This window comes from Ailuropoda melanoleuca, chromosome 19, assembly GCF_002007445.2.
Source record: "Ailuropoda melanoleuca isolate Jingjing chromosome 19, ASM200744v2, whole genome shotgun sequence".
In the NCBI taxonomy this organism is placed as follows: domain Eukaryota; kingdom Metazoa; phylum Chordata; class Mammalia; order Carnivora; family Ursidae; genus Ailuropoda; species Ailuropoda melanoleuca.
Window position 1 is genome coordinate 1,910,392 of NC_048236.1, and position 25,910 is coordinate 1,936,301.

General features: G+C 49.9%; 1 protein-coding gene across 9 annotated transcripts in view; it reads left to right on the top strand.

Moving 5' to 3' along the window:
* CUL9 (cullin 9) overlaps positions 1 to 25,910 on the top strand; it is a 46,478-nt gene that overhangs the window by 7,027 nt on the left and 13,541 nt on the right. For 6 of the 9 annotated variants that reach the window (XR_004622092.1, XM_034648235.1, XM_019794400.2 and 3 more), the window contains 23 exons: positions 2,015 to 2,222; positions 3,675 to 3,871; positions 4,255 to 4,472; positions 5,157 to 5,406; positions 5,495 to 5,600; positions 6,142 to 6,369; positions 6,644 to 6,734; positions 6,857 to 7,028; positions 8,434 to 8,539; positions 8,822 to 8,917; positions 9,175 to 9,350; positions 9,843 to 9,976; positions 10,326 to 10,505; positions 10,692 to 10,801; positions 10,883 to 11,065; positions 11,199 to 11,359; positions 11,637 to 11,865; positions 11,960 to 12,149; positions 18,631 to 18,776; positions 18,927 to 19,056; positions 19,204 to 19,403; positions 19,873 to 20,123; positions 21,150 to 21,495. Coding sequence is in view for 8 of the 9 variants with exons in the window: in XM_034648235.1 (XP_034504126.1) it covers positions 2,015 to 2,222; positions 3,675 to 3,871; positions 4,255 to 4,472; positions 5,157 to 5,406; positions 5,495 to 5,600; positions 6,142 to 6,369; positions 6,644 to 6,734; positions 6,857 to 7,028; positions 8,434 to 8,539; positions 8,822 to 8,917; positions 9,175 to 9,350; positions 9,843 to 9,976; positions 10,326 to 10,505; positions 10,692 to 10,801; positions 10,883 to 11,065; positions 11,199 to 11,359; positions 11,637 to 11,865; positions 11,960 to 12,149; positions 18,631 to 18,776; positions 18,927 to 19,056; positions 19,204 to 19,403; positions 19,873 to 20,123; positions 21,150 to 21,495 (4,108 nt within the window). In the remaining variant the exon portion in view is untranslated. Of the gene's footprint in view, positions 1 to 2,014; positions 2,223 to 3,674; positions 3,872 to 4,254; positions 4,473 to 5,156; positions 5,407 to 5,494; positions 5,601 to 6,141; positions 6,370 to 6,643; positions 6,735 to 6,856; positions 7,029 to 8,433; positions 8,540 to 8,821; positions 8,918 to 9,174; positions 9,351 to 9,842; positions 9,977 to 10,325; positions 10,506 to 10,691; positions 10,802 to 10,882; positions 11,066 to 11,198; positions 11,360 to 11,636; positions 11,866 to 11,959; positions 12,150 to 18,630; positions 18,777 to 18,926; positions 19,057 to 19,203; positions 19,404 to 19,872; positions 20,124 to 21,149; positions 21,496 to 25,910 lie in introns of those variants that run through there. The other 3 variants (XM_034648237.1, XM_019794399.2, XM_019794402.2) reach the window with 2 other exon arrangements.

Genomic DNA, 25,910 nt, shown 5'->3' on the forward strand with positions numbered 1-25,910 from the left:
TTTTTTTTAAGATTTTATCTATTTGACAGAGAGAGACATAGCGAGAGAGGGAACACAAGCAGGGGGAGTGGGAGAGGGAGAAGCAGGCTTCCCGCTGAGCTGGGAGCCTGATGCGGGGCTCGATCCCAGGACCCCTGGGAAGCGAAGGCAGACGCTTAACGACTGAGCCACCCAGGTGCCCCTCAAAGGTTTTTTTAAAGTCACTTCTTAATTACACAAATGATATACAAATACGTTCTCATTTTAAAAGACTTGGAGAACGTGAAAGAGCATAGAAGGAAAAGACGGAGTCCCTTTCCGCCACTGTTGTCAGTCTGCTGTGGATTCTTCAGACCTTCCACAGATTTGTGTTTCTTAGTGTGTTTGGAAATAGAACATTTTCTGAATTTGTGTTTAAATCTGTGTAATCATGCAACATGTTTCTACAACTTTCCCCCACACTCAGTGTGTCTGAGAGGGCTCTCCATGTCCGTCCACATAGAGCTGAGTCTTTACTCTCACTGCTGCACGGGACTCTGCGGCAGATTCTCTCCCAGTTCAAGTACAGGGTTCTACTGGATCTGTTTTCCACACGTCTGCCGACACTGCGTATTATCTTTTTTTTTTTTTTTACTCTATCAGATTGGAAGAATTTTAAATGATTGGTTTCTCTGTTTTAATTTCTTAGTTCTAGTGAAGTTAAGCATATTTGCATGCATTTGTTGTATTTCTTCTTGTATAAATAATCTGTGCTGACCTTTTGCCCATTTTTTTGGGGGGGTCTTTGTTTTTTCCTTACTGATTTGTAGACAATCTGGATATTAATCTGTTACTTATGTTTCATATATCTTGCTTGTTTTTTCTTTCCAAAATCACATTAACTCTTTTCTGAATATGAACTAATATATGCTTCCTATTAAAAAAATTAGAAAGTTATGAAGATAAAAATTATCTGAAAACCCTTTGCAGAGAGAGTCACTGTTAACATTTTGGTAAACATCCTTACTTATATTTCTGTATCCATTCATATATACGGCCTATGTGGTATTAACTTGTTTATAATAAATCCTGGCTACAGAAGGGGATTTATATCTGAAGCACATTGGATTCATGCTGTTGTCATCCTAAAGCTCATGAGAAAAGACAAATAAAGACAGAACTTTCCCAGGCCACCTCCTCAGGCTGCATCTCCGTCACTGTGGATAGAGATGGTGCTAGTTTTTTCCTTCTTGAGATGCTCAGTGTGATCGAGGGGCTCTGGAACCCTTCTTCCTTTCTTCGGAGCAGCATTTCCGTAGGACTGTCTCTGTCCCTCACATGGCCTCTCTCTTAACCTTGTGGAACAGTGTCTTTCATTGTGCTAAAGTTTTAGAATTTTAGGTTAGAATATTTTTAAACTTTGTAATGGCTTCTAGGTTTTGAGTAGGTCTGCTCTATTCCAGGATTAGAAAAAATATTTCCCTTTATTTTCTAAATATTTTAAAATCTGTTTGCAGGGTCCTTATGCTAATGGAGGGAGGCAGAGTCCCAGCTGTTTCGGGTGCCCCCACTTCATGGGTCGCATGGCCCTTGCTGTTCTGACTGGCTGGGATGCCACTCTTAGCTAGCGATCTGTATCTGCCCTGTGTCATTTCTTAGCATTTTAGTTTTCACGAGTGTATATTTTGATAACTAGCACACAAGTCTACCGTTCTTTCTTTTCTAAACATTTCTTGACTCTTCTTGCATATTTTCTCATTCCGCGCCTGAGTCTACCTGTCCTGTGTTTTCGTAAAAAATCTTGTAGGCATTGTGATTAGGATTACATTGAATTTATAGATTTACGTGAAAAGGTGAGCCAGAGTTTGTGACCGTTTTGCCCTCCGGCCTCCTTCACACGGTGAGGAGCCAGAGGCAGTTGGCCTGCAGAGGAGAGGGGCTGAAAAGAAGTGTAGGTTGGACAGGGGTGGGGGCGATGGGTCTTGGTGGAGAGGGTTGGGTGGGGAGTTGGGTGTGACTTTCGGGATGGGGAACGCCAGTGTCTCTTCTCTCTAAGAGAGAAGCTAGTGAAGACCCTGGTGGAGCTGCTTACCAACCAGGTGGGAGAGAAGATGGTGGTGGTGCTGGCCCTGCGCCTTCTGTACCTGCTCATGACCAAGCAGGAGTGGCGCCCGCTCTTTGCCCGGGAAGGCGGCATCTACGCCGTGCTGGTTTGCATGCAAGAATATAAGACGTCCGTCCTGGTGCAGCAGGCGGGGCTGGCGGTGAGTGGCCTGGGCCTGGCGGGAGAGCACGATGGTCAGGAGGGGCATGTTGGGGGCTGCCGATCTCGAGGACGTGCTGTGGCGATTTAGACCAGGGAAGAGACCTTGGGATGGAAAGGCACAGGTGGGTTGAAGGTTCCAGCTGGATAGTCTCGGAGATTGAGTGCGTGTTTGGAGAAAGGGAGAAATATGTTTTTAAGAATGACTCCCAGGTTTAAATGGGAGCAGCAGAGGGGATGTGGAGGCCATTTACTCAGTGGGGGAATGTGGAAGGAGGCAGAGGTCGAGGAAGAAAATCCGGAGTTGAGTTTTAGGTTTGTTGAATTTCCTGAGTCTTTTGAGTTACAGTGAAGCGTTTGGTTAGAGACTAATTTTCTGCTCGCGACAAAGTAGTTTTTTACCCTTTGATCCTAGTGGTACCCTTACGTAGAAAATACCCCCTCACCAGATGTGGGTGCCTTGCCACCCGGGGCCTAGAAGATGGGGAAGGGGGGCCCCATTCAGGAGAGCTCACAGAAGAATTGGCTTCCTGACTACTCTAGACACAATTGGTGGCTGATAGGAGGTGTGGGTAGGCTGTGCTCTGTAGGTAGGCTCGGGTGCCTGAGGGGGATGGGTAGGCCTCATCCCAAATCAGTTCTGAGAATGGATTCCTACAGTATAATGGTAACAGCATGGACAGGAGCACAGGTAGCCTCCACTCTAATGGTATAGCGTTCATCTTAATTTAATTTTCTTTATAGTACCAGCAAACAAGTTCACCGATGCCAAGGATTTTTCCCTATGATTCCAATCAGTCTTCTTGTGAGACAACCCAAGTAGTCTTGTTGAGGAGGGTTGGCTACTGGCTTTGGAGGCCAAGGGACATAGTTTTGCAAGTGTTAGCCTGTGGATGATAATTGAAGCTGTGGGAGTGGATGAGGTTGCCCAGGGAGGAGTGCAGAGTGAGAAGAGGACAAGAACTTCCATGTTCAAGGATTAAGCAGAGGAACTCCAGAGAGGCAGGCCAACCAGGAGGCTATGAAGTCCTGGAACTCGAGAGAAGGGAGGTTTTGCAAGGGGAGGGGTGGGGCAGGGAGATGGAAGACAATGTCAAGGGAAGTCTTTGAAGACAACTAGATGCTGTGACAGGTTCCCCGCGCCCCCCTCCGCCAAGGAAGTTTCAGGAAGGGGCGGCCAGGCCACTCAGCCTTGGTGCCGGCAGAGTGAAGTGGTGGGCTGATTTTACCATTGAGCCTCATTTTTTCCTTTGCTTTCTTTCCTTCTCTCTCTTTTTGTTTGTAGCATTTGATATCCCATCATGACCTCTTCCATTTCCATCTCCTACTTGACCTATTTGCAAACAGCTCAGCTGCCCCAAAGTTTGGAATCAAGAATGAGGACCCGGCTCTCCTCTTTCCGTGCATGGTGGCCCTGCCCACAACTAACTCTGCATCCACATCCTCTTTGCAGGCACTGAAGATGCTGGCCATTGCCAGCTCCTCGGAGATCCCCACTTTTGTTTCTGGCCGAGATTCTATCCACCCTTTGTTTGATGCCCAGATGACCAGAGAGATCTTTGCCAGCATCGACTCAGCCACCCGCCCAGGCTCTGAGAGCTTGCTCCTTACTGTCCCTGCAGCCGTGATCCTGATGCTGAACACAGAGGGGTCAGGGCATCACCCTCCAAACTCCCGCTAAGCCCCAAGCCCCACTGCCGCCCCACCCACATCTCATGGGCTTCACAGAAATTCACTTTATGTTGTTACCGCCAGATGAAATGTTGGTGGCCCTCTCTGACTGTTTTTGGTAGAGAGGCCAAGTGACTGGGGGGAGGGAGATCCCCAGAGAGAGTAAGGGCACGCTGACCTTCCTTCCTGGGGTTGCGAGGAGTGACCTGAGGTCAGGGAGCCAGATGTCCTGCCCTCAGAGGGAGCCCTGGGGCCCTTTCCTCCCTCCCCAGCTGCAGTCCCCCTCCCCTCTGTACCTGCTTTCTGCTTCCATTGTGTTCACTCCCTCTCCATTCCTTCCTGGGTTACCTCCCTCCTCCCAGGTGCTCCTCCGCAGTGAGAAACGGTTTGCTCCTTCTCAACCTGCTTCTGTGCAACCACCACACTCTGGGGGACCAGATTATAACCCGAGAGCTGAGAGACACCTTGTTCAGGCACTCCGGGATAGCACCGGGGACAGAGCCCATGCCTACCACGCGCACCATCCTCGTGATGCTTCTCAATCGCTACTCAGAGCCACCGGGCAGTCCTGAGCACACAGGTACATTGTGGAAGGGGTGGTTTTCTTCTCAGGAATCGGGCAGTGCCGCCCTGTGGCCAGGAGGGCTAAGGCTTGTGTACTAGCGCCTTCCTGGAAAGACACGATGAACCTTCAGGAAATGAGTAAGGGTCTTGGCGCTCCAGTTAAGTCTTAAGTAGAACTTCTAACCAAGAGGAGAAGGAGACTGTAGAGTAGGTAAGGAAAATTATATATCTAGGGCCAGCATGCGGGGCGCCTGGCTGGCGCAGTCAGTAAGCCTTGCAACTCTTGATCTTGGGGTTGTAAGTTCCAGCCCCACATTGGGGTAGGGATTACTTAAAAATCAAATCTTTAAAGCCACCATGCTAGGTAGTAGGGGGATGTAATTATAATGGTTTATATTTATTGGTTGACGTAACGGCATAGCTACCGTTTAATAGTAACAGGTAATTGTGTGACTGTATGAGATTAAAAATGTCTGTTTAACATGACAGTGTTTGCCATACTAAACTTTTTTCCAGATGCAGCTAGCTATATATTTGGGGCCAGAGAAGAAAATCCCCCACAGTTTGGTACAAACTACAGACATCCTCCAAACAGGAGGAAAATTTGGGGGTGATTTTCTGGACCTGCCCAGTTCTTGGTTTGACCAACTTTCATGACTCCTCTTCATATTCGTTTTTTTCCTCCCATGTGTCCGGGCAGCAGCACTGGAAGCCCCTGGTGCCCAGGGCCAGGATGGGTCCCCCGAATGCCTGATCCAATCCCTGGTGGGGGGCCCGTCTGCAGAGATCCTCCTGGGCTTGGAGCGGGTGCTGTGCCGAGAGGGCGGCCCAGGGGGCGCTGTGAGGCCCCTTCTCAAGCGCCTCCAGCAGGAGACCCAGCCCTTTCTCCTGTTGCTGAGGACTCTGGACGCCCCAGGGCCCAACAAAACTCTGCTGCTGACCGCACTGAGGTGAGGGGCCTGTTGGGGCACCCCTGCATCAGAGGTGAGGAGAACCGGCAGACCGCAGGGACTTTGCTTGTTTCCATCCCCTCACCAGGATCATGACCCGGCTGCTGGATCACCCTGAGGCCATGGTCCTCCCCTGGCACGAGGTCTTGGAGCCCTGCCTCAACTGTCTCAGTGGCCCTAGCAGTGACTCTGAGGTACCAGAGCCCTGGTAAGGGTGGGGGAGGGAAAGATGGCTTCTGGGGCACCAGCTACCTTGTGAGGCTCTGGAGGGCAAAGTGCAGCCTTTCTGGGGGGGTCTGGACGATGAGAGGGGTGGAGAGGAAAGAATGTCATCTAAGAGTCTTCAGAACTGGGGCTGTTGAAGTAGAAATCTTTTGGCTGCAGCTGGATTTTAGATTCTGGGTTTAGGAGAAGTGCGCACAAACATTCCTCACTCTCCACCCTTCTGGGTTTGTGCGTTGTGGACCGAGCCTTGGGCACCAGGGCGGGCTGTTGAGAGAGCTTCGCCCTGGCAGGCAGAAGCACTGGAATCTGTGCCCAGGCTCTGCCAGCTCGGGAGTCCCAGCACGCTCCTGCTCTGCCCCAACCTTCTTTGGTACTCTCCTTTTCCTGGTCTTTCAAGCTTCTCCAGAACCTCACTCACCCACCACATTCTCTTTTCGGAACCCGCCCCTCGTGCCTTCGGGGGCCCTCCCTTCGTTTCCCGCACGTTAATCTCTGCGGCTCTGGGCTCAGATTGTTCAGGAGCTGCTCTGCTTTCTGCACCGCCTGGCCTCCATGCATAAGGACTATGCTGTGGTTCTCTGCTGCCTGGGAGCCAAAGAGGCCCTCTCCAAAGTCCTGGACAAGCACTCGGCTCAGCTGCTGCTGGCCTGTGAGCTTCGGGACCTGGTGACGGAGTGTGAAAAACATGCCCAGCTCTATAGTAACCTCACCTCCAGCATCCTGGCTGGCTGCATTCAGGTGAGGAGACTTGTGGGTCCAGAGGCGAGGGAGAACATCAGCCAGAAGCAGGGGAAGGGGATTCAGTGTGGGTCCCTGTTTGGCACCAGTGGTAGCAAATCCGGGGCCCTTGTTTCCCTGCCGTTACCCCACACGGTCCTGTTCTGCCAAAATGTGTGAAGAAAGGCACTGAGTGCTTTGGTGCCCCTTGACTCGTTCCCCAGACATGTTTCTATACATTCTTCATACTCTTGCCTCCTCCCCGTGCCCCTTCTCTCTGATGTTGCGGCTGCAGATGGTGCTGGGCCAGATCGAAGACCACAGACGGACCCACCGACCCATCAACATCCCCTTCTTTGACGTGTTCCTCCGGCATCTGTGCCAGGGTCAGTGCCCCCATCTGCTTTTTCCTGGCTCGCACCCCAGTATTTGTTCTCCCCGGTCCCTTTCCTTTCTTCTCTCTCAACTAACCACGCTGTGATGGCCACCCCTGCCCCCCTGCCCCCAGGCTCCAGTGTGGAAGTGAAGGAGGACAAGTGCTGGGAGAAGGTGGAGGTGTCCTCCAACCCGCACCGGGCCAGCAAGCTGACCGACCGCAACCCCAAGACCTACTGGGAGTCCAACGGCAGTACCGGCTCCCACTACATCACCTTGCACATGCACCGTGGTGTTCTTGTCAGGTAGGAACACGAGCACGCACACACACGCATGTGCAAATATTTTGATACACCCCAGTATACATTCTCCAAGCGCCCACATACGCGACTGTGTAAACCTGATGCATGAGGGACACACTCATACCCGTTCTGTGCAGTGAACAGACATATTGATCCGCATTCCTTGTGCAGTACAGACATCCTCACTCCCTGAGCTTGGTGACGTGCTTCTCCCACCAGGGACAGATGTCACTGCCCTGTGCGTGGTGTTGAGAGAGATTGAGAACTTCCTTATTCACTCTTCCCATGGGTGCTTGTTTCATGTGTACTCTGTGCCAGGCCCTAGGCGAGGGTCTGGGGCTATAAGGGCAATAAGATGTGGTCCCCGTCTTCGGGGAACTGGTGCTCTTGTTGGGGAGCTAGCCTGGAAAATCAGTAAGAGCAAGAAAAGGTGACATGGACCCTGAGACCAAGTGAGAGGTGAGAGAAGGCTTCCAGAAGGAGGGGTTAAATGAGCTGAGCATGGAAGTAGAAATTATCTACATAAAGAGAGGGCAGGGTCTAGTCCAGGCAGAGAGACAGTGCATGTGCAAAATGGAAGTAAGAAACACAACGATGTGCTTGAGAGAAGTTTAAGTGACTGTGTTTGGCAGGAATGTAGGGTGGTGGTGTGAAATGGCAGGAGACAAAGCCAGAAAATGAGGCAGAGCCTGACCACAGAGCATTTTGTGAGTTAAGAAGTTTGAGCTTTATTCTGAAACTGGCGGAGCCACTGAAGGATTTTAAGAAGAGAAGAGATGAAACTAGATTTTTTTTTTTTTTTTTAAATTTAGAAAAGTCACCCAGGTGAATGGGAGCTTGGGTTGGAGGCCAGAGGGTTGGAAGGTTTATGCAGTGGTCTCTTTGAGAAACGGTTAGGCAGAAGGAGCGGGAATAACGAGGGGGTGGTGGGCTGACAGATCTCAAGGGCCAGAGTCTCCAGGATGCGCCATTGACATGAGGGAAGCCACGAATGGGAGAGTCACAGTGACAGAGAGCTCTAGCGAGGTGGCAGTTTTCTTCCCGAGGGGGATGTAGGAAGAGGAGGAGCAGGCTTCTGTGGTTGGATGAGGGTGCCGTTTAGCATGTTGACTTTGAGGTGCCCGCGGGGTGTGACATGGAGATGTCTGTTGGGTACGTGACATGAAAGCTGAGAGGAGCCATTTAGGGGAGAGATGTGGATTTGGAGTCATTCGGGTATTAGAGTTTGGTTGAAACTGTGGTTTTAAATGAAGTCACTTTGGGGGAGGGTAAGAGGAGAGCAGAGACTGGGGAAGACTGACACTTGAGGCAGAAGAGGGAGGAGGCCAGAGGTGGAAGTGGTGGGTTGAAGTCATTTCAAACAAAGGCCAGGGCCCCAGTTCGAGCTCCTTGATTTCTCCTCTTCCAGGCAGCTGACTTTGCTTGTGGCCAGTGAGGACTCAAGCTACATGCCGGCCAGGGTGGTGGTGTTTGGGGGCGACAGTGCCAGCTGCATCAGCACTGAGCTCAACACGGTGGGTCCCTGGTGCCCCCCCTTGACCTTACTCCCCATCTTTCTGTCCCAGGACCTCCTTGGAAGGATCCAGTCCCTGGGGGATTCCCACATTCCTTCCCCCAGGCAGGCTTTGCCTCCTAAGCGGTGAGAGCGTGGTTTGGCATGCAGATTTGCATGGGTCTGTGGGCTCAGTGCAGCAGTAAAGTGCACCCACCGTCACAAGATTGGGTTGCTGTCAGTTGTCCCTCCAACCCTACTTCCAGAGGTGACAGTCCTTTCCCCTCTTCCCCACCCCCATCAGGTGAATGTGATGCCCTCCGCCAGCCGGGTGATCCTCCTGGAGAGCCTGACCCGCTTCTGGCCCGTCATCCAGATCCGCATAAAGCGCTGCCAGCAGGTGGGCTGAGGGAAGAGGCAGGGTAGGGGGTCACGGGGTAGCACAGGGTCTTCCTAGTGATTGCGTCCCCCAGCACGTGGGGGCGAGGCTTAGGCCATGTATCTGCTGGGGGATGGCCCAGGAGCCTGTTGAGTTCCAGGGATGTGGGAATGTCTCACATGCCTCCGGGTAACTCAGGGCGTGAGGCCTGGCTTTGTTTTTGGTAGTGCTTGGTGGCTGGGTGGCTTAGGGGATGGACAAGTTTGTGCATGTTACAGGGCGGCATTGACACCCGGGTTCGAGGCGTGGAGGTCCTGGGCCCCAAGCCCACTTTCTGGCCACTGTTTCGGGAGCAGCTGTGTCGCCGGACATGTCTCTTCTATACCATTCGGGCACAAGCCTGGAGCCGGGACATAGCAGAGGACCGCAAGCGCCTCCTCCAGCTCTGTCCCCGGTGGGTGGAGCACGCAGGCAGTGGGCCGGGTTGAAGGGAGGAGGGAGAGGTTAATACAGCAGGAGGACTCTGTTAAGAAGTAGCTGGTTGGGGAAGCGTCTGGGTGGCTCAGTCATTTGAGCAGCGGACTCCTTAGGCTCAGGTCATGATCTCACGGTCGTGGGATTGAGCCCTGCATGGGGCTCTGTGCTCAGCCTAGAGTCTGCTTCAGATTTTTTCTCCCTCTCTTTTCCACTCACTGTTTCTCTCTCTCAAATTTTTTAAATCTTTTTTTTTTTTAAAGTAGGTGGTGGGAGACTTCTGCAGGAGTCTGAAAGGTCAAGCAGCAGCTTGGACATGAGGGGAAGGGGAACACGGGTGACAAGTGTGTGCTGATGGCAGCAAGCTGGTTAGGGGACCAAACACAGCGAGAGTGGGAGTTGACTGCACTTAAGTGGAGGCCGCAGAGAAACCTGTGCCTTAAACCTTTGACCACACACTCCTTATCCCCAGACTCAACAGGGTTCTGCGCTACGAGCAGAATTTTGCTGATCGCTTCCTCCCTGATGACGAGGCCGCCCAAGCACTGGGCAAGACCTGCTGGGAGGCCCTGGTCAGCCCCCTGGTGCAGAACATCACCTCCCCCGGTAACCATCCCGACCCCTGGCCCCACTAACCACCCCCTCATAATGATTCCCAGGGATCAGCTGAGTTAACGCTCTTGGTTCTCTTGGTCCCTGTCTTTATCCCTTAAGGCCTGTCGCCTCAGTGTTCCTCTCCTTCCTGCCCCAGGGACTGCTCCCTGAGACTCTGGTATTTGACTCTTCTCCTCCACCCCGCCCCCACCTGCTTAGTACCCCCCAGACTCCAGCTGAAGTAAGCCTTGGCCTGGCTCCCCCCCTTGACTTTTTTGTGTAATTGGGACTTCTCTCTCCTCTTCTTGGGCTTTTTATCCCCCCATTTCCCATCACTTGTTTCTGACCTGTCTTCTTTTAGATGTGGAGGGTGTGAGCTCCCTGGGATGGCTGCTGGATCAGTACTTAGAGCAAAGGGAGAGCTCTCAGAACCCCCTGAGTCGAGCAGCATCCTTTGGCTCTCGAGTTCGTCGCCTTTGTCACTTGCTGGTGCATGTGGAACCGCCGCCTGGGCCTTCTCCTGAGCCATCCACTCAGCCCAGTAAGTCCCAGCAACGGCCTGTTGAGCTGAGAACCTGGGCGGTGATGGTACCTGGCTTCTCCCCTTCTTGGATCTTACTTTCCCTCACTGCTCCACTCTGGGCCTTTCCAGGGGTCAGTACCCAAGACCTCTGGATTCACTCCGGGGCTGAGACAAAGCCACTTCCCTTACCCTCTGTCTCTGCAGTCAGCAAGAACAGTAAGAGCCGGGATCGGAGCCCCGGGCCGTCGGCAGCCCTTCCAAGCAGCAGCCTGAGGAACATAACGCAGTGCTGGCTGACTGTGGTGCAGGAGCAGGTGAGTGCAGGGAAGCTGCAGGTTGGGGGGCGGGGGGCTGCCAGCTTACTGCATCTGATGTTCCTTCTCCTCCCTTCTCAGGTCAGCAGGTTCCTGGCTGCAGCCTGGAGGGCCCCTGACTTCGTGCCTCGATACTGTAAACTCTATGAGCGTCTGCAGAGAGCAGGCTCAGAGCTCTTTGGGCCTCGGGCAGCCTTCACTCTGGCTCTGCGCAGTGGCTTCTCTGGTGCCTTGCTCCAGCAGTCCTTCCTCACCGCTGCCCACGTGAGTACCACCAGCCTGCCGGTCACCTGGTACAAGCTCACCTCTTTCTCTGCCTCTCACCTCCTCTCACCCCACACTCTCCTGCTTCCACTCCCTCTTCATGCTTGGCCGGTGCCCTTTCCATTGCCCCCAGATAAGTGAGCAGTTTGCCAGGCACATCGACCAGCAGATCCAGGGCGGCCTGGTTGGCGGAGCCCCTGGAGTGGAAATGCTGGGGCGGCTTCAGCGGCACCTGGAGCCCATCATGGTCCTTTCTGGCCTGGAGCTGGCCACTACTTTTGAGCACTTCTACCAGTGAGTGCACGTCTGAGAGGTAGGGGAGGGGAGGCCTAGAGTCTAGAGAGGGGGAAGGTTTGAGTCTTGGAGGGAAGAGGGGGGAGGAGGCAGGGGAGAGGAGAGATTAAGATACAGAGATGGCCGTGGCACTGGTGGAAAGGGAGTAAGGAGGGAGAGGGGAGGCCGGGCCTGTGACTCAGGCCTGCTGCAACAGAGGAACCTACATTCTGGAGGGGGAGGCAGGCCCCGGGCCGGGCGGCCGCACTGAGGCTCGCCCGCTCTGCGCGCGCTGCAGGCACTACATGGCAGACCGTCTCCTGAGCTTGGGCTCGAGCTGGCTGGAGGGGGCTGTGCTGGAGCAGATCGGCCTCTGCTTCCCCAACCGCCTCCCCCAGCAGATGCTGCGCAGCCTGAGCACGTCGGAGGAGCTGCAGCGCCAGTTCCACGTCTACCAGCTCCAGCGGCTCGACAAGCTGCTCTTGGAGCAGGAGAATGAGGAGGAACAGGGCCTGGAAGAAGAGGAGGTAAGAACAAGGGAAATGAGTGGGAGGATAGGAGAGCAAAAGACTAGACCAAAGAAGGGAGCCCAAGAGCCCTTGAAATCCTTCTGTCTCTCAGGAGGAAGCAGAGGAAGAGGAGGCTGAGAAAGAACTATTTATCGAAGATTCAAGTCCAACAGTTTCCGTACTGGTCCTGTCACCACGCTGCTGGCCGGTCTCCCCACTCTGCTACCTGTACCATCCCAGAAAGTGCCTTCCCACTGAATTCTGTGATGCCCTTGACCGCTTCTCCAATTTCTACAGCCAGAGTGAGGAGATAGGGACAGGCAATTGGAGATTGGGGTGAGATTTGGGGTGGCAGGAGAGGAAGAGAAGAGGACCTGTGGATAGGAATGCGTAGATATAAAGAAAAATGGTCTCTAGGGACAGCAGTCTCCTAGGGAAGGGGGAAAAGGTGGGTTAGATCTTCCTTAACGTCTCTCATCATTGCCTTCACTTTTGTATGAATTTGTTCCATTTTTCTTTTTCTAACTTCAAGTTGCATGCTTACTTAATTTTTACCCCTTTCAGGCTTCTTTCCAAGTAAAAATATTTGAGGCTATTCATTTTCCTCTCAACATTGCTTTAGTTGCATTCATTTTCTTTTTTCTTTTCTTTTTTAGATTTGTTTTTCTTGTCGTATCGTTTTCGATAAAGTACACAAGTCTTAATTATGACTTAATGAATTTTATATGCACATATACTCCCATAACCACCCCCAGAGCATTTCCAGCACCCAAGAAGACTTCCTGCTTCATGTCCCTTTCTAGTTAGTATGTTCTTCCAAGAGAAACCATTGTTCTTCTTTTTATCACCATAGATTCTTGCCTGTATTTGAACATCATATAAACGGAATAATAGGGTATATATTCTGATGTGTCTGGTTTCTTTCAGCGGATGTAATGTCTGTGAGGGCTATCCAGGGTGTCAGTTGTATTATTACTTTGTTCTTTGTATTGTGGATTCCTTTCCATTGTATTAATATATCTACCCTTTCTGCTGTTGATGGGCATTTGGGATGTCGCCTAAGTTTTTATTATGCTGTGTGTGAGTATTTAGTATTTTCTTAGTTCTGAGGATTTTCTAATTTCCATTATTATTTCTGCTTTGATCTGTTACTTTTTTAGAAGTATATTTTAAAATTCCCAAACCAGTTTTTCTTCATTTAGTTGTCTTTTTGTTTTAGATTTCAACCCTCATTCCATTGTGGCTAAAGAACATGGTTTCTTTGATTCTGAATCTTTGCAATGTCTTGAGACTTCCTTTATGGCCTAGTAGATGGTCAGATTTTGTAAGTGTTCCATGTGTGATTAAGAAGAATGTGTATTCTTCAGCTACTGGCTTTTACACATTACACTAAATTGACTTTGTTCATTGTATTTGTCAAATCTGCTGTAACCTTACTCATTTTTGTCTCCTTGATCTATTACTGAGAGAAGTGTATTAAGATCTATCTTTATGATAGTGAATTTTTAAAAGGATTTTTTGTTTATTTGAGAGAGAGAGTGCACACAAGCAGGGGGAGTGGCAGGCAGAAGGAGAAGCAGACTGCTGAGCAGGGAGCCAGATGTGGGACTCGATCCCAGGACCCTGGATCATGACCTGAGCCAAAGGCAAACGCCTAACCAACTGAGCCACCCGGGTAACCCAATAGTGAATTTTTAAATTTTTCATCAGGTCAACTTTGCTTTTTATATTTTTTGACTGTGTTATTAGATAAAAGTTTAGGGGTGCCTGGTGAATGGCTCAGTTGGTTAAGCGTCCGAACTCTTGATTTTGGCTTAGGTCATGATCTCAGGGTCGTAAGATCAAGCCACTCCTTGGGCTCCGTGCTGGGCATGGAGTCTGCTTAATATTCTCTTTCTCCCTCTGCCCCTCCTCCCCCACCACATGCTCTCATTCTCTCCAAAAATTAAAGTGTAGATAGAGGGGCCTGGAAGGCTCAGTCAGGCATCCAACTCTTGGTTTTGGCTCAAGTCATGATCTCGGGGTCATGGGATCGATCCCTGTGTTGGGCTTTGCACTCGGGGGAGTCTGTCCCTCTCCCTCTGTTCCTTCCCCCTGCACCTCACTCTCCCTCTCTCAAGTAAATAAATAAAATCTTTTAAAAAAAATAAAGGTTAGATAAATGTTTGAAATCATTTAACAGTGCTGTTCAGTAGAACTTTCTGCAGTGATGGAAAAGTTATTTTTGGCACTTTTCAGTATGATGGCCATTTGTGGCTACTGAAATGTGACTAGTTCTACTGAGGAATTGAGTGTTTAATTTTATTTACTTCAACCAGTTTAAATAGTCACATGTGGCTACCATAATGGACTATGCAGGTTTAAAGTCTTCATAGTTAATTAAACTTTATTATTATGAAATGACCTTCTTTCTTTCTAGTAAAGCTTTTTCTCTCAAAGTCTATTTTTATCCGGTGTTAATAATATACCAGCTTTCTTTGGTTAGGGTTTTTCCAGAATATCTTTCTATCCTTTTACCTTGTCAGGGGAGAATGATAATTCTTTTGGGTTTCTTTTATTTTGGTGAAAGAGAAATATAAAACTAGCCATTTTAACCATTGTTTAAAGATTTTATTTTTAAGTAATCTCTACACCCAATGTGGGGTTTGAGCTTACAACCCTGAGTTCAAGAGTCATATGCTCCACTGACTGAGCCAGCCAGGTGCCCCTCCATTTTAACCATTTTAGGTGGTCAATTCAGTTGTCCATTTACATAAATTTTTTTTTATTTGGAAATAATTTCAAATTTACAGGAAAATGGTAAGAATAATACAAAGAACACTCACATGCTCTTGTTTTTAAAAAAGACTTTGAGAGAGAGAGAGCATGAGATGGATGGGGGGCAGAGGGAGAGGCCGAAGCAGACTCGCACTGAGCAGGGAGCCCGAGATCGTGACCTGAGCCAAAGGCAGACACTGAACTGACTGAGCACCCAGGTGGCCCAAGAACACTCACATACTCTTTAGCCAAGTTTACTTTTCGTTAACATTTTGCCCGTTTGCTTTTATCATTCGCTCTTTGTGTATATACATTCATAAAACGTGTATTTACACACACACACACACACACACACACACTTTTTCTCCCCTAAACCACTGAGAGTAGATTGCATATATGCTGGCCCTTTGCCTCTAAATACTTGAATATATATTTCCTAAGAGTCATGGTGCTGAATAGTCATTCATTTATCAGTTTCAAAAATTTAACATTGGTGTCATACTTTAATCTATTGTCCACATTCTGCTTTGTTCAAGTGACTCCATAATGTCTGTTATTTTTTAGTCCAGGACAGCATCCAGGCCAGGATCATCTATTATGTTTAATTGTCAAGTCTTAGTGTGGAACAATTCCTTAGGCTTTTTTCGTCTTTTACAACATTGACACCCTTGGACAGTATAGCCATTTAAAATTTTCTACACGTTTTTCATTTTAATTTTGTATATCTCCTCACAATTAGATTCAGGTGATGCATTCCAGGCCAGAATCCTAAGTAAGTGACATCATGTCCTCTGTGTGTTTGGTTCGGAAGCACACAGTTTCCATCTGCTCCTCTTTTGTCATGTGAATTTTGACAACCTGATCAAGAGGTGGTTTGCTTTTCCACTGTATAGTTAATATTTTCCCCTTGCCACTATTAATAAGCAATCTGTTGGGGAGATACTTCCAAACCATCCCTATATTCTGCTCTCATCAGAATATATGATCCCCAGAATATATCCCCCAGTATCATTTACTTTTAACTTTGCCATACTCTTATTTTAGGCAGGTGTCTTATAAATACCTAGAATTTGTTTTTTATTCAATTTAACAATCTCTCCTTTTGAGTTGTCCATTTTAGCCTTTTTATAATTATTATGAGTAATGATGTATTTGGCTTTTATTGCTAAGCTCTTACATTTTAGTGTGCTCTTATAATTTTAAGTTTCAGTTATTTCATATATACAAAAATATACATAAAATGCATGTACAGTTAAAAGAAGAAGAAGAAATTGAACACCTTTATAGGTATGCTTCTACCTTGGGTTTTTGTGCATTTTTTCCCTCTTCTTTTGGATTGATCTTTTTTAATTCCTTTTTTTGTCTCTACCAGTTTTGAAAGTCACACATTCTAGTTCTGTGGTTGATTACCCTTATGTTTATAATTTGTATGTTTGACTTGTTAATATCACTCCCCCACCTTCCTGAGCAATAAAAGGGCCATAGAAAATCTTTTTTTTTAAAGATTTTATTTATTTATCTGAGGAGAGAGAGAGGGAGATCACAAAGAGAGAGTGAGAGGAAGAAGCACACTCCCCACTGAGCGGAGAGCCAGATGCGGGACTCAGTCCCAGGACCCTGGGATCATGACCTGAGCCAAAGGCAAACCCTTAACCGATTGAGCCACCCAGGTGCCCCAGGACATAGAAAATCTTAACTGCAGCTCTCAATCCCATCTTAATTGTTACTGTTGGTTGATATATTAGGATTATCTTTTTTTCCTACCTCTCAAAGAGTCATTATTATTGTCTTTTTCAGTTGATGTTTAGATTTGCTATCATACTAGTTGCTTCCATCACTAATCCTTTTGCATCTTGATCCTTCTTTCTGAGTTCAGTCTCCTTCCTTATGAACATCCTTTAGAAGTCTCTTCATTGAGGGAGTATTGGTGGAAAACTTTATCAGTTTTTGAGAATGGCTTACCTTCACCCTCATTTAAATACTTTTTTATTGTGATAAGTTTCAAATGTACACAAAGGTAGACAGAATGTGGGGCACCTGGATGGCTCAGTCACTTGAGAGTCTGCGTTTGGCTTAGGTCATGATCCCAGGGTCCTGGGATCAAGCCCCACATCGGGCTTCCTGCTCATTGGGAATTTGCTTCTCCCTTTTTTTTTTTTAATTTTTAAAAATTTTTTTAAAGATTTATTTATTTATTTATTTGACAGAGACAGCCAGCGAGAGAGGGAACACAAGTGGGTAGTGGGAGAGGAAGAAGCAGGCTTCTAGCAGAGGAGCCTGATGTGGGGCTCGATCCCAGAACGCCAGGATCANCTTTTTTTTTTTAATTTTTAAAAATTTTTTAAAAGATTTATTTATTTATTTATTTGACAGAGACAGCCAGCGAGAGAGGGAACACAAGCGGGTAGTGGGAGAGGAAGAAGCAGGCTTCTAGCAGAGGAGCCTGATGTGGGGCTCGATCCCGGAACCGCCAGGATCACACCCTAACGACTGCGCCACCCAGGCGCCCCATGCTTCTCCCTTTCCTTCTGTGTATGCTCTCTCACTCAAATAAATAAATACATCTTAAAAAAAAAAAAAAGTAGGCAGAATAAACTCCAGTGTACCAACATGGGTCAATTCATGGCCGATCTCATTTCTTCTGTACCCCCACCCACTTTCCCCAGTTCTCAGATTTAAAAGATTAAGGATTCTCTTTTTAAAGGCAAGGACACTACAGTGATCAAACTTGGAGAAATTAATCACAATTCCTAATATCAAACAGTAAAGTGTCCATATTTCCCCTGTTTTTTCAAGTTTTCAAAATTAATTTTTTTGCTCATTGGGGATCCCCACAAAGCCCACACCTTACATTTGATTGAGCTCTATCTTCTGTCTCCATTAATGTGTAGATCCTGCTTTCCGTTTTTGCCCCCTTACAACTGTCTGTGGAGGAAAACAGATTGTTTGCCACACAGAGTTGTCCACGGGCCGGATTTTGCTGACTGTATCCACATGGTGTCCTCTGGCCTGTTCCTCTGTCTCTTTCATTTCCAGAAAACGGATCCTTAGATATAGAAGTTGATTTCGATTTGGGCGTGATTTCTGGGGCAAGAGCACCTCATAGGTGGTAGTGTGTACTTCTGTCTGCCTCTGGGGTGTCTTAAGATGGGTCGGTGGACTGCAGTGTTGCAAGTGTGCTCTGTACATTATATGTAGTTTCCTCTCAGCTTTTAATGAGACGGTCACTCGTTACCATTGCTTAGCTCTGTCACTTCATTAGGCCGTACAAACTTGCGCCGTTCTAATTTTGTCATTCCTTCTTCACATATCAGCCGGAACGTTTTCTCTATAAGGAGAAACTTCCTCTCGGCAACTTTTTGGTTACCCGGAAGTACAGTTTATACAAGAAAGGCTCGATTCTCTCCTCCTCCCCCTTATGTTTAACCAGTTTTCACAATAATGTGTTGGTTCCTCTAGCACCCTCCAAAGATAACCAATGTGGTCTTTTAAAAAAATATATCATTATGATCTCCTGAATTTTAAGATATTTCATGTGTTTCAATCCAGCACAGGTGTTACTTTCTTGATGTTCAGACTGTCCCATCTCTAGCCAGAGAGCACCTCTCACATTGGCTCCTTGTGATAGTCTCTGCCTTGCTTTCTAGTATGAGTGACCATCCAGGCTCATGTCACCTGAGCTGTGACACAGGAGGAAGAGATGCAGCCTAGTGGGTCTTTAAAAACCGTCAGCTCCTTTGAGGGCAACACTCAGGTCTCTTCTCTCTTGTGTTTCTTTCGTGGAGCCTGCCTGGTGTGGGGCGAGGCACAGGGCAGGCCCCCGGATACATGTGGCTGGCCAGGGAGGCAGACACAGAGGAGGCTGAGCTCTGGAAGCTCAACAAGTCACTTCTGTGGGGGCCCTCCTCCCCACAGAGATCTGCAGGAGCAAAGCTTGACTAACAGTACGCCCTGGCTGGCCTCAGCCTCTAACCCCCTCGCTCCCCCTGCTCTTTGTCTCTACCCTTCTCTTCCGTGCTCTCCCAGGTCAGAATCATCCGGTCCTGGACATGGGACCCCATCGGCGGCTGCAGTGGACGTGGCTGGGCCGGGCTGAGCTGCAGTTTGGGGACCAGACCCTCCATGTGTCCACCGTGCAGATGTGGCTGCTGTTGCATTTCAATCAGACAGAGGTGCCTCAGCTCCTTAGCCTCGCTGTCTTCTCTTCTCCCTGTCTGTCACTGTTCTCCTCCTAAACTCTGTCCCTTCTTCCATCCTCTCCCCCTCTTATTTTCCTTTCCCCTGACTACCTACTCCTGACTGGCCCTGTTTCTCCTCACCAGGAGGTGTCTGTAGAGACCCTGCTGAAGAATTCTGACCTCACCCCGGAGCTGCTGCTCCAGGCACTTCTGCCCCTCACCTCAGATAATGGCCCTTTGACCCTGCATGAGGGTCAGGGCTTTCCACACAGGGGTAGGTCATGGGGGGCTGGGCTGTGCCTCTGCTGCTAGGGGGGTGGGGCTCTCATGGTGGGTGTGTGGCAGGGAATGAATGAGGTTCCCTTTGCCGCCACTCACCTCTCCCTCCCCTCCTCGGGTGCTGACTGGGAGTGAGTTCCAGGTGTGCTGCGGCTTCGGATGCCTGGGCCCCAGCGCTGTGGGGAGGCCCTGTGGCTGATACCTCCCCAGACGTACCTGAATATAGAGAAGGATGAGGGCCGAACTCTGGAACAAAAGAGGAACCTCTTGAGCTGTCTTCTTGTCCGTATTCTCAAAGCCCATGGGGAAAAGGGCCTCCATATTGATCAGCTGGTTTGTCTGGTAGGCAGAGGGGACCGTGAAGTTAGGGGAGGGAGAGAGTCAGGCTCAGGGTTGGGGCTTAGCGCCAGGGATCAGCACAGGGAAGGTAACCTCTCTCAGTACGAGACCTCGTAGGGTGACATTTGCATCTGGGTTTTCTCTTCCTACCGAGCACTTAGTTAGACAGAAGGTAGAGACAACATATGAGTGTTCACCACGTGCCAGGCCCTATTCCAAGAATTTGCATGAGTGAGTCATTTAGTCCTCACAGCAGTCTTATGGGATAGGTGGTGGTGGTGGTGGTATCATCATCATCATCATTATTTTATTTACTACTATTCCCATTTGACAGAGAAGAAAAGTGAGGCATGGGAGTTAGTAACGCATCCGTAGTCGCACAGCTAGTAAGTGGAAGAGCTGAGGATTGAACCTAGGCAGGCTAGCTCCTCTAGGTAAAAGTGGCCTGGCTGTTTCCTCTTCTCCCATCCAGGTGCTGGAGGCCTGGCAGAAGGGTCCAAACCCTCCTGGAAGCCTGGGCCGCACTGTTGACGGAGGCGTGGCCTGTACCAGTACCGATGTCCTTTCTTGCATCCTGCACCTCCTGGGCCAGGGCTACGTGGAACGGCGCGACGACCGGCCCCAGATCCTGGTGTATGCCACCCCAGAGCCCACAGGGCCTTGCCGGGGTCAGGCAGAGGTCCCTTTCTGTGGCAACCAGACCACCAAGACCTCCAAGCCTAGGTAGCCATCCTCAGTCCCGTTCCCCTGCTGCAAGGGCTCCAAGCCAGTAGGGAGGGATGGGCTCCCCAGGACAGATGGCGCTGCGGTGACATGGAGGAGGTTTAGTGCCAAAGTCAGGCTCTTTTGTGGGAAGACGCTTCATTTCTCTCTCTGTTTTACCCCATTTTCCCTGCCTCTGTTATTTCTCCCACTTTGCTAGTCCTCATTACCCCTGTCACCCCCTTCTCTGCCTTCCTCACTGGGGGGCCTTGTTGTCCCCATCCCCCTAGAGCCAACCCTTAGGCAAGGGACCCAGACACATAAGCTTCTGTATAGATGTCTCTCATTCTAAGCAAAAAAGAAGCATCACACCGATGCGTATAGAGTGCTGATGACGCATTCTGCTCTGTGAAATGTACAAACTCTACTTTTCAAGAAGCCTGTTCTACAGAGGAATTTGCCGTAGGATCCCCCTAATTAGCTGGCACCCCTAAAGCTTGTCCCATCACACCCAGTTCACCGAAAGCTGTTCCGGCACTACTTTTATGCCTGCCCCCTGCACTGCGTGTAAAGTGAGTTCTCTAGAGGAGTCACTTGCATACACATCACATGGGGATCTCATTAAAACGCAGATCCTGATTCAGTGGAGCTCCCTGTGATACTCAGGCTGCTGGTCCTTGGCCCATATTTGAGTAGTAAGCCCGTAGACTTTGGTTTCTCACCAGACGGATTGCTGGTGTTTGGGGTGGGGTTTACAATGGGATTATCCCATCCATCCACTGTGGGGATCCCGTCCGCCCTTAGCATCCAGATCCCTGCCCACCAGATTCCCGGAGTGCCCAAAATCACTGTGACAGCCCGCCCCAGCCCTCGCGTACAGATGCTTCTGTGGAGAGCCATGCTCTGACTATGGGTTCGGGTGGTCATCCTGGGGCTGGTTAAGCACATACAAGCAGGGGTGCACAGGTGGGAGCTGAGGGCCAGGGGAGGGGTTCGCTAGTGGATAAGCAGGGCAGGGAGACGGATTGCCTCTTCTCTCCCCTCAAGCCCAGAAGCCGTAGCCGCCCTGGCCTCTCTCCAGCTGCCTGCAGGCCGCACCATGAGCCCCCAGGAGGTCGAAGGGTTGATGGAGCAGACGGTACGGCAGGTGCAGGAGACGCTGAACCTAGAGCCCGATGTAGCGCAGCACCTTTTGGCTCATTCTCACTGGGGCGCTGAACAGCTGCTGCAGAGCTACAGTGATGACCCCGAACCCCTGCTGCTGGCAGCTGGGCTGTGCCTACCCCGGGCCCAGGCCGCCCCTGCACGCCCCGACCACTGCCCTGTGTGTGTCAGCCCGCTGGAGCCCGACGACGACTTGCCCTCCCTCTGCTGCAGGCACTACTGCTGTAAGGTGAGGCCCCGCCTGCTTCTCGCCTGCCCCGGCTTTCCACCTGCAACACAATTCCTTGGCAAGTCTGGGGTTCGACCCCAGCACTGCCATTTCCTAGCTGGGGCAGTGTTGGACAGGCCGCGTAGTCCCTCTCAAACTGGTTTTGTCATCTGAAAGGGTGCCACCAGCCTCAACATTCTGAAGAGTGGTTGTCAGGATTCAGCACTAATGTATCAGTGGCTAAAACTTTGCTGCAATCACTGGGAGCTTTTAAAAATCCTGATGCTCGTGGCACCTGGGCAGCTCAGTCGGTTGAGCATCCAACTCTTGATTTTGGCCTCAGATCATGATCTCAGGGTTGTGAGATCGAGTCCTGCATTGGGCTCCATGCCCAGCATGGAGCCTGCTTGGGTTTTCTCGCTCTGTCCTTTCTTCCTGCCTTTAAAAAAAAAAATCCTCATATGCTCAAACTGTAACCCAGACCATTTGATCAGAATCTTGAGGTGAAACCCAGGCATCTGGAGTTTTATTTTATTTTTTTTTACATTTAAAATTTTTTACTTTATTTTTTATAAGATTTTATTTATTTATTTACTTGAGAGAGAGAGAGAGAGTAGGGGAAGAGGGACAAGCAGACTCCATGCACAGAGCCCAGACCGGGGCTCGATCCCATGACCCGGAGATTATGACGTGAGCCGAAATCAAGAATTGGACGCTTAGTCTGCCTTCGGCTCAGGTCATGATCCCAGCGTTCTGGGGTCAAGCCCCGTATCGGGCTCCCTGCTCAGTGGGAAGCCTGTTTCTCCCTCTTCCACTCCCCCTGCTTGTGTTTCCTCTCTTGCTGCCTCTCTCTGTCAAATAAATAAATAAAATCTTAAAAAAAAAAAAAAGAATTGGACACTTAACCGACTGAGCCACCCAGGTGTCCCTATTATTTTTTTGAAGATTTTACTATTTATTTATTTATACCACAAGTGGGGGGAGGGGCAGAGGGATGAGGGGAGAGAGAATCTCAAGCAGATTCCACACTGAGCACAGAGTTCCATGTGGGGCCGATCCCATGACCCTGAGATCGTGACCTGAGCCAAAACCAAGAGTCAGATGCCTAACTGATTAAGCCACCCAAGTGCCCTAGGCATCTGGAGTTTTAAACACTCAGGTGATTCCAGTGCTCAGGGTAGGTAGATAGATAACGCACACACGTAAACTATACACCACGGTACTTCATAATGAGAAGTGCTATTAAATTGGTGATGACAGTAGGTTTATGGTTTCCTTATCACCAAGTCTGTTTATCTCAGAACATCATCACTTACCATATATTCTCATTGAATTCAAAACCGAAAGGAGATGGTGTAAAACAGAGAATAACACAGAAGTAGAGGGAATTATGGGAAGCCAGGTGTTGCCACTGTGAAGTGGAGCAGAGAAGACTCTAGATAGGGGAGTGAGTGGTCCTCACTGGCAGGGGAGAGGGGCTGAGGTGCAGGGAACCAGGGTGCTGAGTGTCACATATTCCCTGCCTCACAGCTCTGAGAACTGGTCCCAGGCCCACACCCCTCAGCTTAGCAGGACGAGCGGGCTTGTTGCCGTGAATCTAGCTGCCTCTGCCAACAGCGTCTCCCCAGGGGCGGGTGATCTGGGACATGAGCATTGGCATCGTGCAGACGGGTACTTTCTCTCACTCCTTTTGCTCGGCTTCAAGTTACCCTTCTCACACCATTGCCTGCACTTCCATTTTCCCAGGTTCTTAATTATTTCCTTTCTACTTCACTTCATCATTCAACTAATATTTGTCATGAACTCACTGTGTTCACAGCACCGGGTGCTGCTTTATGAGGGGGTGGGGAAATCCCAGCAAGAAACGACCTAAGATTTAATAATACGAGCAGCTAATACTTATAGGGGATGCGTTCTGGGCCGTTCCACTGTGATACATGCGTTATCTTGCTTAATTTCCTCGGTAGTTGTGTGAGATAGGTATTTTTACTGTTACATTTTGCTGGAGACAGATGGAAGCGCCCGGAGGAGAAGTCACCTGCCCAAAGTCAGGATTCCGACTTGGGCAGTCTTGCTCCAGGGCCCTCCCTCACACTCTAATGACAAGTGCAGGAAGGAAGTACAACAGGGTCATGTCATAGGAAGTGACCCAGGTGAGGAGTGGGGGAGGGGCCTGTCAGGGACTTCAAATTGGGGAGGTCAGGGAAGGCCATCCCGAGGAGGTGACGATCTAGGGGAAGAGCGTGAAAGAGGGGACAGCGAGTACGAAAAAGCTGAGCCTGGTGGCTAAGTGACGTGGTGGGTGACGTGGTGGGACAGCAGAGGGAGAGATTTGGGAGGGAGACGGGGGCCCACTTGGGTTGGGATTGGCAGACAGTGGGCTTGACTTCACGGAAAGCCGCGGTGGGATTAAGCAGGGGGGTGATAGGAATGATGTGATTTATATTTTTGAGAAGGTGACTGCGTGTGGAAGAAAGACTTGGGCGGATCAAGCGTGGAAGCAGGGGCATGCATTGGGACACTTGTACCAAGAGCCAGGAGGTGGGGGGAGTTTGGCCCAGGGTCAGCCGTGAGGAAGGAAGCGGACGGATTGCTGTACATCAGGAGGCAGAGCTGCCAGGGCTCGGCGGAGCCAACGTGGGGACTTAGGACAAGGGAATCAAGGCTGCTTCTTGGGTGCTTCCTCTGACCGTGCTTTCTGACCTGAGTATCCAGGTGGATGAGATGTGTCATCCGCTGAGTTGAGCAAGATGTTGGGGCTGGGGCTCGGTGTGGAGGGCAGGTTTTCGAAGAGAAATTCAGTCTGTTCTGGCCATGGGAAGTTTGAGCTTCGTGTTGGACACCTGTCTGGCACTGGGGAATTTGGAATTAAGTCGAGAGGCCTGGCTAGCATCCCGCAGGGAAAGAGAAGCAGGCCCAGGGTGCCAAGCTGCGCAGACCCCCCCTGCAGAGTTGTAGAGACAGGAAGACTGGGGAAAACAGGCTCACTGGCCAAGTCCCAGCCAAGGAGGAGCCTCGGGCAGCACAGTGCAATGCAAGAGCGCTCTGAGAAGGGAAATCCTGGGGCTTGCGGCTGTCCGAGGAGGCTTTTGCTTGTGAGCCTTGAGTGACAGGCAGGGTTGGCAGGGGCAGGAGGGCGATACAGGCTGGAGACTGCATTCCAGGGGGGGGGACAGGGAGGACAGCAGAAGCTAAGCCACAGCAGAGGGGCTTCTTAGGGAAGTGGGATGGGCTCCAAACTGAGAGGCCAAACTTTGAGCTCTAGGCCGTAAGGGACCCTATCGGGCCTGTGTGCCTGCAAGTGTGTGGTCTGAATTTGGAGCGTTTTCCTGTTTTATCTCAAAAATGCAGGAATTCTGCATTCAACTTCCCAGTTTACCCAGGTTTGTTTCACTATAAATAGGGTTTTGTTTTGTTCTGTTTAGTACTTTGCTTTGAGTAAAAATAGTCGGGTAAGGCACTTTTCATTTGCCCTGGAGCTTTGGTACCACTGATGNATCTCAAAAATGCAGGAATTCTGCATTCAACTTCCCAGTTTACCCAGGTTTGTTTCACTATAAATAGGGTTTGCTTTGAGTAAAAATAGTCGGGTAAGGCACTTTTCATTTGCCCTGGAGCTTTGGTACCACTGATAAGGATTCACACCCTCCCCCGGGGTCTAGATGCATCATCTTGGAAAGCTCTGCAGTGGGCAGTGTGAAGGAAGGGGGTCATTAATGGGGTGTTTTAGGAGGCTTAGGCTGCTGACCCCACCTAAACCAAGTGGATTGCATGGAGGAGGGACCGGGGCAGGAAGACCACTTATGGGGACAAACTCCTGCTGCAGTTTAGGGGTGACGGGATAATGGCCTGACTTAGGGTGGCGAAGTGACGTGGGAGTTGGAAAGGATCGAGAGATGTGAGGCTTCCAACACCGGTGACTGGGGTTGGGGGGAGGCGGTGGGCGAGGCTGTTTTGTGAAGAGGCTGGGTCTGGAGAGATGGGAGCAGCGAGGAGCCAGGAGAGCAGATGAGAGGGGAGGAGAGGCCACGGCAGCATTCACAGTGTCCAAGGTCAGCTGGTGGGGAAAAGGCGCCCTAGTGCCCCAGCCCTCCTTCTTCTCCGACTTTCTTGCTTTCTCCGAGTCTTTCTTAGCACTTGAATCATCTCCTTTTTCTTGATTGTCTTACCCATTCCCTCCACGTCCATCCCAGCAATAATTAAAATGAGACCACTGTCCTGACCCACACATTCTCAAAGCGAGCTGTGATTTGGGCCAATCCCAGGAAAACCCATAAAAGCCAGAAAAGTTAGGGTCCGGTTTGAGGTTGCTTGGGAGCAGGCTTGTCTCTGGCCTTCCGTATCGTCAGGAATGGGTGCTAGGTGAGTTACCAGGACACCAGCGTCCTGTGCTGCTCTCCCGCTGTCCCTGAGCAGCCCCTCCTTCCCCCCCCCCC